The 15,964-nt window shown below is 43.9% G+C and overlaps 1 protein-coding gene across 3 annotated transcripts in view; it reads right to left on the bottom strand.

The window, feature by feature from the left end:
- prickle1b (prickle homolog 1b) overlaps positions 1–15,964 on the bottom strand; it is a 194,401-nt gene that overhangs the window by 26,783 nt on the left and 151,654 nt on the right. For all 3 annotated transcript variants that reach the window (XM_078568443.1, XM_078568445.1, XM_078568444.1), the window contains exon 2: positions 12,148–12,332. In XM_078568443.1, the coding sequence (XP_078424569.1) occupies positions 12,148–12,279 (132 nt within the window). In that variant the 5' untranslated portion in view covers positions 12,280–12,332. The remainder of the gene's footprint in view (positions 1–12,147; positions 12,333–15,964) is intronic.

Genomic DNA, 15,964 nt, shown 5'->3' with positions numbered 1-15,964 from the left:
TTCAGCACCTGACCCCTTCAGGAGCACAGCGTCATCGGACACTGATGCTGCAGAGATGGGGGCCATCCCCACCTCAAAGGTGCTGAGAGCACACAGAGAGAATGATGGAACTCTGTGACACCTGCCCACGACATTCTGGCAGCAATGACCAGCACCATCGAGGTGCAGGCATCAGTAATGTGTCCAGTGAGTGTGAAGCTGGGCCATCACTTTAGTCTGAAGGTTACTGACTGTGCAGGGAAACGGCCCTGGACTGAGACACCTGCCTTTATTTTGTGCAGGAACCAAGGTTACACATCTGAATGACACGAACACTGCTCATCACAACAAGTAGCCATAGACAAGGAGACATTCTTGGGAGTTTATTTACAATAGTGAACGTTATGCACAAATGATAAACAACTGTGCCCACGCGGTGCAACTACATCTTCTTAACCTTCCAAACCCTGCCATTACGTCTTGGTGCTCCCCCGACATCCACACTGGAGGTGGAAGCAGCCTGCTGACTGCTACGCCCTGTTGTCTGTGATGACTTTAGCAGGCGTCCTCTGGAGGCCAAGAGCTGGAGGGCCCCGGCCTGTTTAGGGTGTCATGCTGTGGGCCAGGTGCATCTGCCTTGGAGCTGGAGATGATGGAGTCACAGGAAGAGGATATTTGGATCGGCCAGGATATTCCCGGTGTCACCTGAGTGGATGGTCCCAGATTGTCCAGCTGCTGATCCTCCTCCCTACGGGTGCCCAATGGCCCCTAGCTGATTCCTTGAGGAGAAAGGGGAAGCTGGAGTGAGATCGGGCTGCCCCGCACCCCTCTTGCGCTGACACTGTTGGAGGCCAACTATGGCGTCAAAGATGGAGTTCAGCTTGTACTGCAGTGATGTCCTGGACCAAGGTCTCCGTGGCAACCACCATCCTGCCAATGTTGGCCTTGGTGCATTGGCACACTGGCGCTATCACCTTGGACTGAAGGTGGATGGACTCTTCCATCGTCCTTTGGAATCTGAGGAGTGCAACAAACATCCCTTCCTGATGTTCCCGTGATTGTCTTTGCAGCCGAGTCCACAGGCTCACCATCTGACTCAGACTCAGCAGATTCCTTGCCTCCAGAAGTGCTCCGAGTGCCGGCGACTAAGGATGTCCCTGCCTCTGCCTGCTGTGGAACAGGTTGGGTGCTGTGCTCACCAAATTGTGATCCGGAAGTTGATCTACATCTAGATCCTACCCAGGTCTGTACCGCTGCATTCGTTGAGGGTGTTGATCAGCCTCGTGAAAGGAGAGAAAGTGGAGAGTATTATTGCTTGGCAGTCACGTTACACACGGAACAATGGACTCAGAGTAGCACTGACAGCGGGATGATGAGGTCCAGGATCCTCAGGTGGATGCTTGCCTCCGACCTCACCATTGCCACAGGAACAGTCCACGCCTTCTCTGGCCAGTTCCAATGTGTGACTCTTGAACGGAGTGAGGAGCTTGATGTCCAGCATATCCCTCCCTGGTCTGAGACCTCTCTCGTTTATTGTATGCGATCTTGCCCTGCATAAAAACAGATGGAGAGAGTGCGAGCAAGGTGTATGCCAGGCCAAATGAGAAGGATGCCAGGCTTGTGTGTGTGCTGAGTGGAATGAGGATAGAATGAGGAGATCTCCATAGGAGATGAGGCCAGATGGAGATGTGAGGGTGTGTGTGAGAGAGGGAGTGGTGATGTCCCTTGAGCTGGCAGTGAGTGAGGTGCCAGTGAATGTGTGTTGAGTTTGTGAGAGTGTGAGTTGAGGGCGATGAGATAGTTGACTTACCCTGGCGACAGAGATGAGATCATTCATCCTTTTTCTGCACTGGATGGCCGACCTCTTCTGTGCAGCATTGGCACTGACCACCTCTGCCACTGCCTCCCAAGCCGGAGTGGTGAGACTGATGGGCCTCCTTTGGCTAGAGCGGGGGTAGAGGACATCATGGCAGGCCTCCATGGTATCCAAAAGGCATCCCAGGGATGCATCACTGAATTGGGGGGGGCTGCACTCTTCTTGGCTTTTGGGGCCAGGTCTTCACCAGAGCAGCCCAGGGCCACAAGCATGGAGAAGTGTGTGCATGGCTGCGGTTTAGATATGGTGCCTGGAGTGAGGAAGTGGCGAGGTAACGGCGTGACGGGCAAATCGGAGGCCAGCCGCTAGGGATCCGGCATTTTTCCCATGACTGCATGGGAAGGGGACGATACGGAAATCTGCCATTGCGGCTGCCTGCAAACCCGCTTCCATACCCGCTACCGCACTTAGTGCAAATCTAGGACAATTCCGCCCTGAGACATTTAGACCCGGATTTTCACCAAGTCTTGGGAGCCCTTTAAAAATGGTGGGTGGGTCCCAATTCCAGATTCCTGACCCCATTCCCCAGCGGCACGATTTTAGGGAGTGCCTTTAAAGGGTGCAGGCTGCTTCCTGTCAGGAGGTCACAAATGGCAAGCCTCATTATGTACACTTAGCTGAGAGCTCAGACACCTATTAGAGTAAAAGAACACCTACTCCCCAGATTTGATTGACAGCTCAGGATCTCTGATCGTTGTGGCCATTTTCACTGTGTTGGTTGACATAAGTAAGTGGTTTCAAGTGTTTGTGGTTTTTGAAACTTCAAAGGATGTAGATGATTGACACATGAAATAGATTGCCCAGGCTTTTTTCAAGCATAGGGGAAAGTGATCAAAAGATTACACTTTTTCAAGGTTTTTTCTCACATCCTAATTTTCATTGTGGTGTTTATTGGTTCTAGAAGGTGTATAGTGGGTCAATGGGCATGGAAGTGCCAGAGCTTGGGGCATGAGAGGACATAGGGGTTGGGTGGAAGGGGAGAGCTTGATGTAGGGGGCATGAGGGGCCTGAGGGGGTGTGTGGGGAGCATGAGGTGGCATGGATGGGGCATGGAGAATGTTTGGAGGGTAATGGGGATGTGAGGTGTGAGGGCTGGATTGAATTTTTCTTCTCTGGGATAAAGTCCCATGGCACTGAGGTGAGCCTTTTAAAGAGCCCGCCTTGGCAGCCTGCAGCCCCTCCAGCTGCTTCTCATTTCTTACTGGAACTGATGGCCTGACTCCAGCTCGCATCCTCTCCCCAGCAGCGAAGATCCTGCCTTGGGATCTTTCTCCCAAGGTGGGCGATCGAGCCACGAATTTTTCCCAGCTTCCCCTACCCATCTCAAGGATGAAAACCCAGGCCTTAGGGAGGGAATTCCAGAAGCTTCGGGTCTAGGCCGCTAAGGCATGACTGCCAATGGCGGGGTGAGTGAAATGCAGAATGGACAAAGGATCAGAACTGGAGGTATGCGGAGTTTTCAGAGGGTTGTAGGGCTGGAGGGGGTAGCTGGGATGGAATGGGGTGAAGCCTTGGAGGGATTTAAACACAAAAATTAGAATTTTTAATATGAAGTCTTAGACCCGTTAGCAAATGGGGCCTGTATAAAGCCTATCGAGTTACCACTGATCTATAAATCACAGTTCTCAGACCACATCTAAGTACCGTGTACACTTTTGGTCTCCTTATTTAAGAAAGGACATAATTGCATTAGAAACAGTTCGGAGAAGGTTCACTCGACTGAGTCCTGGCACGAGGGGGTTATCCTATGAGGAAGGGTTGGACAGGTTGGGCTTGTATCCAATGGAGTTCAGAAGAATGAGAGACGATCTTATTGAAACATATTAGATCCTGAGGTGACTTAACAGGGCGAATGCTGAGAGGATGTTTTGCCTTGTGGGACAGACTAGAACTAGGGGACACAGTTTAAAAATAAATGGTTTTCTATTTAAGATGGAGATGAGGAGAAATTTTCTCTCAGAGGGTTGTGAGTCTGTGGAATTCTTCTTCCCCAGAGAGTGGTGTAGGCAAGGTCATTGAATATTTTTAAGGCTGAGCTAGATAGATTCTTGATTGACAAGGGAGTCAAAGGGTATAGTGGGGTAAGGAAGCAAAGTGGAGCTGAGGTCTCAAGAAGATCAGCCATGATCTCATTGAATGGCAGAACAGGCTCAAGGGGCCAAATGCCCTACTCCTACTCCTAATTCGTATTTTCATAAGTTTGTTCATATGTACTGATGTCCAATTCCTTAAATGCTCGACTGATGTTTGATAGGAAAGAAACCAACTGTAGTCGAGTGAATGATTCAAGAGGAAATGGAAGGTCTAGGCCAGAAGAATCCTGATCCAGCATTTTGTAGGCAAACTGGCAATTGGCTCAAGTAGAGCAGAATTTGACACAAGAAACATTGTCAACAGAACTGTTCAGAACTGGCCACATCTTCACCAGTTATAAATAAAATGTGAAGGGAACTTCCTTTACTTGGGACGGTATATCCAGAATAACAAATAATGTTACATTAAATTGTGACTATAAATCACTGCCATGAAAAAACATGCATTTCATGATGTGCTTTATGGATTTTTACATTGTCTCAATTTAAAAAAATTTAAGCAACGATTTGCTTCTTCTGCCTTGTGCAAATTTTCTTCACTATTTACATATGTGTGAGAGCAAGGTTTCCACCCTCACAGCAGAGGGAACTAGTCAATCTGCCAGGCTGCATAGGTGTATGTGCAGGCTGCAGGTTTAAAGATGAGAAATTGTCGGAATGTTAGGAAGCTGGCGAGAATCCGCTGACTTCCATCTTCGACCTGAAAGTATTTGTGTGCAGGAAGCTCCCGTGGGACCGGCAGAGCTGCAATTTGAATCTGTTAAATGGCAATGGACTGCACCTTTAACCCTGGATTCTGCCTTTAACTTTCTGCACGTAATTCCTGGGCTTCCTGGAACTTGCCAGTTAGAACAAGGGGAGAAGACAGGGCTGAACAATTGACAGGCAAGAAAGGCTTTAAATGCTGAGATATGACATCTGCTTACTTGCATAAGCAGCAAAGCTACAGGCAGACTGCTTATTGGGCTTGATCTGAGAGTGTGCTTTCACTCATTTGGAGATAATTTCCAAGACGTTGGAGGTAATTTCTGCAAACTTGGGAGTTTTTTGCCTTATATTTGCACTTTCTAACTGTCAGCCTTCAAAACAGCAAGGGAGCCCCTTAAGCTCTCCGTTGGACTTCTGGGGTTGAACTTCCTGCTCTCACCAGCAGCTGGTATTGTGCTGTGGCGGGCAGGGGCACTTAATTTGGTGGGGGGGCAAAATATTTGTTCCCCGATGTAAACTATTGGAATTTTTTTCCCTCGACTTTCAAGGCGGGTTAAAGGCGGTTTGAGATTCCCAACGAACCATTTTGGGAACTTCATTTGCATATAGTGGGAGATAGTGGCCTAGTGGTAAATTCACTGGGCTAGTAGTACTGATACCCAAGCTAATGCACTAGGGCTATGGGTTCAAATCCCACTGCTGAAGCTGGTGGAATCTGAATTCAATAAATAAATCTGGAATATAGAGCTAGTCAGTAATGGTGACCATGAAATTATTATCAATTGTAAAACCCCATCTGGTTCATGAACCCCCTTTAGGGAAGGAAATCTGCCATCTTTACCTGGTCTGGCCTACATGTGATTCCAGACCCACAGTCATGTGGTTGACTCTTAACTGCCCTCTGAAATGGCCTAGCAAGCCACTCAGTTCAAGGGCAATTAAGGATGGGCAACAAATGTTGGCCTTGTCAGAAACGCCCTCGTCCGATGAAAAAATAAAAATAAATTATTGGGGACAGTATAGTGAGGGGGGTTGACACTGTTCTCTGCATCCAAGAGCAAGTGCGTAGAAGGCTGTGTTGCATGCCCAGTGTCAGGGTTCAGGACATCTGCTCAGGGCTGGAGAGGAACTTGTGGTGGGAGGGGGAGGATCCAGCTGTCATGGTCCAGGTAGGTACCAATGACATAGGCAGGACAAGGAAAGAGGTTTTGCATAGTCAGTATGAGGAGCGAGGTACCAAATTAAGAAGCAGAATCTCAAAGGTGATAATCTAATAATCTCTGCATTATTACCTGAGCCACATGTAAATTGGCATAGGGCAAATAAGACTAGAGAGATGAATGCGTGGGTCAAAGACTGGTGTGGGAGAAGTGGATTCCAATTCATGGGCACTGGCACCAGTACTGGGGAAAGTGGGGCCTGTACCATTGGGATAGCCCACAGCTGAACCATGCTGGGGCCAGTTTTAATGAGCTGCATTAACTAGGAAAGCAGAGAGGGCTTAAAATAAACAGGGGGCGGGGGGAACGGTGGTGAGGGATCAAGCTTGGGTAGATGCAGCAAATCAAGGTGTAGAGTCAAGGCAGGAGAGCAAAATTGTAATATGGAAAATGAGAGTCAGAGAATGACAGGAAGGGACAGAGAGGAAAAAGAAATGCATCAACAGTCAACACTAGATGTTACAAAGATAACAGAAGGGCAAAACTAAAGGCTCTGTATCTGAATGTGTGTGGCATTTATAACAAAGCAAATGAATTGATAGCGCACATTGAAGTTAAAAGATATGATCTGGTAGCCATTATGGAGACGTGGCTGCCGGATGACAAGGATTGGGTCCTGAGTATTGAGGGGTATACGGTATTCAAGAAGAATAGGAAGCTAGGTAAAGGTGGAGGGATAGTATTGGTGATCAAGAATGGCATTGGTGCGATTGTTAGAGATGACCTTGGTTCAGGAGATCAGGATGTTGAATTGGTTTGAGGGGAGATGAGGAATAGTAGGGGAAAGAAGTCACTAGTTGGAGTGGTCTGTAGGCCCCCTAAAAGTAACCGAAATGTAGGACAAGGTATACAAGAAGAGATATCGGGTGGTTGTGATGAAGGGACAGCAATAATCATGGGTGATTTTATTCTACATATAAACTGGAAAAATAAGATTGGCAGTAGTAGCCTGGATGAGGAGTTCATAGGTTGCATTTGAGATAGTTTTTTTAGAGCAGCACATTCTAGAACCAACCAGAGAGTAAGTTATATTTGACTTGGTATTGTGTGATGTGACAGGATTAATTCATTACCTCAGAGTAAAGGCACCCATAGGTAGTAGCGACTACAATATGATTGAATTTTACATCCAGTTTGAAAGGGAGAAGAGTGGGTCTAAGACTAGTATTTTAAACTTAAATAAGGGCAACTATGTGGGCATGAAAACTAAGCTAGCTGAAGTAAACTGAGATGCTAGGCTAGAGCATAGATGAATGGGGAAGCAGTGGCAGACATTTAAGGGGATATTTCAAAATACTCAGAATATGTATATTCCTACTATAAAGAAAAACTCTAAGGGGAGGACCCACCATCTGTGCTTCGCTAAAGAAGTTAAGTAAAGCATCAAACTTAAGGAAAAAGCATATAACTGCACAAAGATGAGTGGCAGGTCAGATGATTGGTCAGAATATAAAGAACGGCATAGAATGACTGAAATGTTAATGAGGAGATAGAAATTAGATTACAAGAAAAAGCTAGCTAGAAATGTAAAAACTGATGGTAAGAGTTTCTACAGGCATTTAAAAAGGAAAAGAGTAATTAAAGTGAGCATTGGGCCTCTAGAGAGCGAGACAGGGGAGTTAATAGTAGATAAGGAAATGGTGGATGTAATGAACAAATATTTTGCTTCTGTCTTCACTATAGAGGATACAAAAAACATCCCAGTAATAACTATAAATCAGGAAGTGGAAGGGAGAGAGGAAATTGGTGCAATTACAATCACTAGGAAGTGGTACTGAACAAACTGATGGAGCTGCGGGCTGACAAGTCTCCAGGTCCTGATGGACTTCATCCTAGGGTCTTAAAAGAGGTGGCTAATGAGGTAGTAGATGCGCTGGTGTTAATTTTCCAAAATTCGCTAGATTCTGGAAAGGTTCCACCAGACTGAAAAGTAGCAAATATAACCCCTCTGTTCAAGAAAGGAGGGAGGCAGAAAACAGGAAGCTATAGACTAGTTAGCTTGACGTCTGTCGTGGGAAGGTGTTAGAATCCATCATTAAGGAGGTTTTAGCTGGGCACTTAGAAAAACTCAGGTAATTGGGAAGATTCAACAAGGTTTTGTGAAAGGGAAATCATGTTTAACCAATTTATTGGAGTTCTTTGAAGAAGTAACGTGGGCTGTTGATAAAGGGGAGACTGTAGATGTACTGTACTTGGATTTCTTAAAGGCATTTGGTAAGGTGCCACATCCAAGCTTATTGAGGAAAATATAAGCTCATGGTGTAGGTGGTAACATATTAGCGTGGATAGAAGATTGGTTGGCTAGCAGAAAACAGAGAGTATGCATAAGTGGGTCTTTTCTGATTGGCAGGATATGCCGAGTGGAGTCCCGCAGGTGTCTGTGCTGGGACCTCAACGTTTTAACAATTTATATTAATGACTTAGATGAGGGAAGTGAAGGCATGGTAGCTAAATTTGCAGATGACACAAAGATAGGTAGGAAAGTATGTTGTGAAGAGGACATAAGAAGGTTGCAGAAGGATATAGATAAGTTGAGTGAGGGGGCAAAAATCTGGCAGATGGAGTGTAATGTGGGAAAATGCGAAGTTGTTCATTTTGGCAGGAATAATAAAAAAGCAGAGTATTACTTAATTGGAGAACAACTACAGAATTCCAAGGTGTGGCGGGATCTAGGTATTCTAGTGCATGAGTTACAAGAAGTTAGTATGCAGATACAGCAAGTAATTAAGAAGGCTAATGGAATGCTATTCTTTATTACGGGAGGAATTTAACTTAAAAGGATGGATGTTAAGCTTCAGCTATGCAGGGCATTGCTGAGACCACATCTCGAATACTGTGTGCAGTTTGGTCTCCTTATTTAAGGTAGGATGTAAATGTATTGGAGGCAGTTGAGAGGACATTTATGAACTTATCAACAAACGAAATAGGAGCAGAAGTAGGTCATTCGGCCCCTTGAGCTTGCTCCACCATTCAATAAGACCATGGCTGATCTGTTTGTGCTTCGAATTCTACATTCCCATCTACCCCCCAATAAACTTTGATTCCCTTGCCTAACAAGAATCATCTACCTCTGCCTTAAAAATATTCAATGACCCCGCCTCCACCACCTTCTGAGGCAGAGAGTTCCAAAGTTGCACAACCCTCTGAGGGAAAAAAAATTCTCCTCATCTCTGTCCTAAAAGGGCGACCCCTAATTTTTAAAACAGTGACCCTCAGTTCTGGATTCACTCACAAGAAGAAACATCCTTTCCATGTCTACTTGTTGGTACCGTTCAGGATCTTATATGCTTTAATCACTAGATTGATAGCTGGAATGAACGGGTTGACTTATGAGGAAAGGTTGGACAGACTGGGCTTGTTTCCACTGGAGTTTAGATGAATGAGGGGTGATTTGATTGAAGAATATAAGATCCTGAATGGCCTTGACAAAGGAAAGGATGTTTTCTCTTGCAGGTGAGTCCAGAACTAGGGGGCACTATTTTACAATTGGGGTCACCCTTTTAGGATAGAGATGAGGAGAAATTTTTGTTCTCAGGGTTGTGTGACTTTGGAATTCTCAGAAGCAGTGGAGGTGGTGTCATTAAATGTTTTTAAGGCGGAGGTGAATAGATTCTTGTTAGGCACGGGAATCAAATGTTATAGGGGTAGATGGGAATGTGGAATTCAAAACGCAGTCAGATCAGCCATGATCTTATTGAATGGTAGAGCAGGCCCGAGGGGCCGAATGGCCTCCTCCTGTTCCTATTTCTTATGTTTGCAAGATGCGGGTGAATGTCAGTGGTGGCTTGTTGATGGGGACATCAGGAGGAGACTCGAGAGAAGGATATGTGCACCTGGAAGGTTTGTTGGTCTGAGGAGTGATACGCAGGTGAAGACTGGGGATGGCAGATTGAGGGGACTTACACTTGAATGTGCTATGCCACTTACCATTCCTGCTTTGATCAGGCCATTATACCTCTTTTGGCACTATATCTTGGAGCAAGACTCCACACTCCTTCTGCCGGCCTCCTCAGCCACATCATGCTGGTTCCCTGAGGCTTCCTTATTCCTCCTCTATGCAGGGGAGTAGAATTTCCCTCCTGGCCCTTCCAGCTTGCAGCACCGGGCATGCATTTTAGTAGTGCTGCCTTTCCATGGTGACAGCCCATCTGTCAAGTTTTGACACCTGGACAGTACTTCCATTCTAACCCTCCCAGGGTCCCTTTAAATAGTTGAGCTGAGACAGAGCGATGCAGGTTATCATCATGACTGCCTGCTGTGGAGTGGTCTGATAGTTAAAATTCAGCCCTCAGGCTTTCACCAGAAGTAATACTTCATGACCGCGAACTGAACCATGCCCTTTTGAGCATCAATCCATTAACTGAATACTACCAGTTTATCCAAATAAAATAAGGCAGATGATTTGGAGTGATGTTTATGTCTATCAAATCAAAATGGTAACTTTGAAAAAACAGACGAAAGACTGGGAATGATGTCATTCTTCTTCTTAAACAGTACTATTTGCAGTTTGTGAATAAGATAAAAGTTATTTTGCAATATAGTTAACTGAAAAGTATCCATAAAATGCATGACAGAACCTTGAATAGGTGAGTGAGGCCTGATAATGCAACTCTCAGATAACCTGTGACATTATCGTAATATTGACATTTCATGGCTGCAGTTTGAGCTCGCCAGTGGAAATCTGCGAATCATGAAACACTTAAAAAATCTAGCAAACCTGCTCAAGAACAGCTAAATCCATTGTTGACCTACCAACTAAAAATCTTCAAAACATGTGCCCAATCTTCAACTGCTGTACTGCTTTGCAATGAGCTGTTATCTGTGCTTGTATGTTTGATTAAGATTTTTAAAGAAGCTTAGTTAAACTATGTGAGTCCTTTTCCTGACAGGAAAGCATCAATCTCATTTATGTGCTTAGGATTTTATAAGATTACATGTCTGTGACAATAACATGTTTTTCCTTCCAACCATCTTATTAAGTGTCACTTGCGCAGTGCGATTTAATTCAATGGCAAGGCAAGACTCTGAAAGGTTCATCGTGCAGTTTTCAGATGGGGCATGTCAACATACATTGTCGTTCAGTAACTGTCAGTTTGTAAAAGGGACTTGCATCTAAAACAATCACCCATTTTCAAAAGCTGCACCTGTACAATTCATCAAAAATTCAACAGTGCCTCATTCTTTAAAGTTCATGCCCGATTATTGGACAATAAATTACTTTCAGAAAAGGTTAACTGTGCGCAGTGCTTTTCAGTCTACTTCAACACCCTGTCTTTTCACATAAAGCATTCGCTTGAAACATTCCTTTAACAGAAGTCATTCGTTCCATACAGATTAAGGGAAAATCAATGGGTTACTTGAGGTGCCAGTTTTCAAGGTGGGAAATGATGACTTTACTTCACTGGGTACAAACACTGTCCTTTCGTTTATTCAGTAGGTTTTAAAAGTATAATTTCCAACACAATATACCATGATATTTTTAGCCCAGCTATTGTGAGAGAGCAGCAACACATAATAAAACAATTGCCAGCCTTTGCGCTAAACAGTGGGCACAGCAGGATAGTGTTGTAAGGGTGGAATCAAAGTTGAAAGATTATTTTCTTGGGCCTTTTATAATTATATATGTGATGCATCAGAAATGTATCAAGCTAATTTTATAATGTTATAACACTTCCCAAGAGATTCTAGCTATTACTCTTAATTATGGCAAATGGTCACGCTTTAAAAATGCGGAGTGTCTTTTAAAATGTTAATGATGATTATGGTTGCTTTTTTTAAAAAAATCTTAGAACAATTAAGTTGTTGAGAGTGGCTCAGTTGTCTCTTGTGTTACAGTGTTGATACTTCCCATTTACATTCAAAGCCCTCCTCTAACTGCACGCTTTTGCCTATTCCCTCCTTGCCCACTGAATAGAGCATCTATCGTCAGCATGCTTTGTGTTGGGGAAATAAATAACATGATATTGAGTTCTCTCCCATCAGACAAAGTAGAATAACAATAGTAGGTGGGGATGTGCTATGCACAAGCATTTGGGTTGGACCAGTATTGCTTCCCTGAAAGGAGAGCAGCATTGAGGTGAAGATGAAGTCTTAAATAAGGGATTTAAAGATAAACTATTTAAGGAGATGGTTTGTTGGGGGGAGGAAGAGGATTTTATTTTAGACTGGATTTATCCAGAGGCTCTCTCTCACCTCCTGATCTACCCACATTATCAAATGGCCCTTCCAAAAATTATATTTGATGTATGTGAGAAAGATCAGGCTGGCCTACCTGTTCTGGCTTTAGACCGGGTGGAACCCATGCATACTCTTCCAAAACACAGCCAGAATCATCATCCGAGGTTGAGCTGCGCTGAAATCCGAAAGTCAGCTTGCTTACTTTTTGCTCCATTTCTAAAGCCATGATGATACTGAGATGCGATCCAGTGGACAGCTGTGATTCAGCAAACAATGATTCTGTGAAGACACAAAACGTATGCAGGTTGTAGGTTAAATCAGTGAAATATATAGAATTGATGGGATGCAAACAGCAATGATTCATCTGTTGAGCAGAAATGGGGCACTAGTTGAATATATCTAGATTTATATGTGGTAATAAATATATGCATTTACTCTGGAGCTTAGCGTGAGTAAATCCAAGTATTAAAATTTAGATTAAAAATGAACTCCTGCTTGTCAAAATATAAATGTATTGCTTTATGTAGTGGTGAACTATACAGCATTAACAATTGAATTTTTTTTAGAAACCCATGGGTAGCAGTCCCAGTCACATTGTGGAGTTATTTTGCAACATTTTTTTAACAAAAAGTTCGATGCCTATCTCTTGGACTAAGTTTTACCAGCTCTCCTCTCTCTCACATTGTTGCTCAGCACCTATTCCATTCTTCCTCCGTGATGTACCTTGGGACCTTTTTATATGTTAAGGGCTCTATGTAAAATACAAGTTGTTGTCATCAGCAAACCAGGATTAGTAGAGCATAAACCAATCAGAAATCTATATCAAGCATATTGATACGTCAGTGCAGTTAGCTCCAGTGAGTTGACAGACTTGCACAATATTGTAATAAAAGCATCAATCTATTTGTTTTAATATGGTTTAATGACTGTTAACATAGCAGAGGAAACTCATGCAAACGTATTAATATACTCCTTACTAATATTGCGCAGTATGGTTTCAATTCAGAAACCTTTCTGCATACCTAACAAGTAACAAGCTTTCATTTGTGAGGCTTTTGTAATTGGTACAATTCACTCCAGATGAATTGTATTTATTAGCCATAAAATGTACCAAACAGGGGAAAAAACTGGTTTGAGTTGCATTTTGATAATGGTGAACATGTGCACAAACCTCAACTTAATTGCCCTTTGGGCATCTGTGCTTGCAAATGAAATGGCCAAAAATGCTATATTCAGCAAAACAAACAATTCATGCTGCCATACCATTTTAGTCACCCATATAATAATAATAATGTTGTGGATAAGGTATAAAAACTATACAGCAACTAACATCCATGAGTGCTTTTCTCATACATTTCAATGGTGAGGAAGGCAGTCTGGTGATACAGGAGCCAAGCTATAACATCTGTGTTTGTCAGCAGCCATAATGAGAAGGCACAACCGGCTAATTTCTGCAGGATAGCTGTCCTTTTTGCATTCAACGATGGCTGTGTTTGATTTGGCACTAACATTTTTTGTCAAGAATGCCTACTGACTTTATCCAAACATGTTTCACATCGTGCCCTTACTGTTAATGAGGTATCTGAGATCAATTCCCTTGCTTAATTTGTTGCAAACTTGAGCAGAATATTTTTAATATGTGAATTTTTACTCCGAGGTTAGATAGATTCATTGTGTAGCTAACTGATTGTTCCCTTCAGCACTAGGACCTGGTGCAAAAGGTTAGGTTGGATTTATAAATCAAATCAGTTATCACATGATGATGGTGGTTGTAACCTTGTGACATATCAGCAGATTTGGATTCACTCAGGGGAATAAGCATTTTCCTTAGAATGTTTGTGATTGTCATTCTCACAGTTCACGCTGTGAAGTAAATCTCTCCTCAGTTTCTTTTTTTAAATGCTCAGCAAAAATGTGTTCACGTGTTCCTACAAGTTGATCTCCGGGCTGATGTAGCCTCCCCTAAGTACCTGAAACACGTGAATATTTATCTGCTTGGGAATGATGCAGGGCTGCCCATCACTTGCCACTCTCAGCTAGTGGCTTTAAGGTAGCAAAGCCATTTAAGTTGACTAAATGCATTGCTGCACTTGCCTCCTGCAAAATGAAGGATGTCTCACCCAATTTAAATTTAAGAGGACACCAAGGTTAAGTATAACACACTCAGATGAAAACAAAAATTCCCTGTATCCCACTTCAGCATCACACCTTAATAGAAACATTGGGCAGAATTTTCCGGTCGGCGGGTTTGGAAGCGGCCGGGGAAGGAACCGCCAACCGCGATCGGCCCCCCAACCGCAATTTCACGCTGAAATGCTCAGCACTGCGGGGGTGGGGCCGGAAGGGGGGAGCGGGTGGAGTGTGGGTGCAGGTGAGCGCGGAATGAAAGCTCCCTGAAGGCAGAAAATGCCCCAGGGAGCTGAAGGCTTCAAAAGTATGAAATAAAGATTTTAAAATCAGAACAAAACTGTCCAAGCATCACAAACAATCACCTGAACATATACATTATAAAAATTCTATCCATAGATTTTTTTAAATTTAATAACGGAAACCTCATCCCGATTTCTTGAAAAATGCAGAGGCCGCCTGGCCAATTTGCCCATCTGCCAACCATGTGGTTGGACGGACCGCGAAAAATTGGGGACAACTGCAACTTTAATGGGCTTAATTGCCCTCTTAATTGTTAGTGGGCACGTTTCTGACTTTTGCGCCTGCCCGCCGACTGAAAAGTCGCGCCAGCGTGGGACAGCGTTGGGATGCTTGCCGGACATCATCATCGCGTTATTTTATGCTCGAGAGGGTCGGGCGTGTGCCTGCACGCTGACCAGAAAATTCAGTCCATAGAGAAACATCCTCACCCTTTCCCAAATAAAAACAGAAAATTCTTGAAATACTCAGCGGGTCTGGCAGTATATGTGGAGAAAAATACACAGGTAATGTTGCAGATCCATGACCTTTCTTTAGGAGTCATCATCAAATTAGCAATATGACATGTTTTAATATATACATTTGGTTTGGAATGTTTATTTTGTGTTTTATTTTTACATTGTGACCAAGCCGACATTGTGATGGCCAAAGAGAGAGGGAAGGGAAGGTGTTGGACTGTGGATGACTGGGAAATTGGGGTTGTATTTATTGTCATAGATGGTTTGCTGACATGTAGTCCATCCAGAAAGGTGCCTCAAGGTTGCTTCCTCCTTTGCTCCTTCTACTCCTCAGCTGCTCGGTGGTGGTGAAAGGACTGTTCCCTCATGATGGTCAGGTTGTGCAGCCTGCAGCACACCACGACAAATCTGGATACCCACATTGCCACGTACAGCAGAGCTCCTCTCGAGCGGTCCAGACAGCAGAAGCATTGTTTGTCAGGCCAGTGGTCTGTTCTATCATGTATTTTATGGCAGCATGGACTTCATTGAGTGCAGGCTGCACATGTGTGTATGGGTTGTGTACTGGAGTTATCAGCCATGTTGCCTATGGATAGCCACATCACCCAGTGGCTTAAATAAAAACAGAAAATGCTATGAAAACTCAGCAAGTCTGGTAGCATCTGTGGAGAGAGAAACAGAATTAACATTTTGAGTCCATATGATTCTTCCTCTGGATTGAAGAAGGGTCATATGGACTTGAAACGTTAACTCTGTCTCTCTCTCCACAGATGCTGCCAGAGCTGCTGAGTTTTCCAGCGCTTTCTGTTTATATTTCAGATTTCCAACATTTGCTTTTATTCAGCTCGTGGCTTGCTGTGATGGCTCCAATGCAGGTGATGCAGTGGTCTGCCGCAGAATAAAGGCATCATGACTGTGGCTAGGATATCAGGCATTGACCTGCATGATTCGGTGTCTATAGTCACATGCCAGCTGGACTTTGAAAAAGTGGAATCCTTTTTAGTTCTGGTCTTGGGCAGAGTTGAC

This window comes from Cetorhinus maximus, chromosome 22, assembly GCF_964194155.1.
Source record: "Cetorhinus maximus chromosome 22, sCetMax3.hap1.1, whole genome shotgun sequence".
Lineage (NCBI taxonomy): Eukaryota > Metazoa > Chordata > Chondrichthyes > Lamniformes > Cetorhinidae > Cetorhinus > Cetorhinus maximus.
Note: the sequence above shows the minus strand (reverse complement) of the source record. Positions and strands in the feature narration are given on the sequence as shown.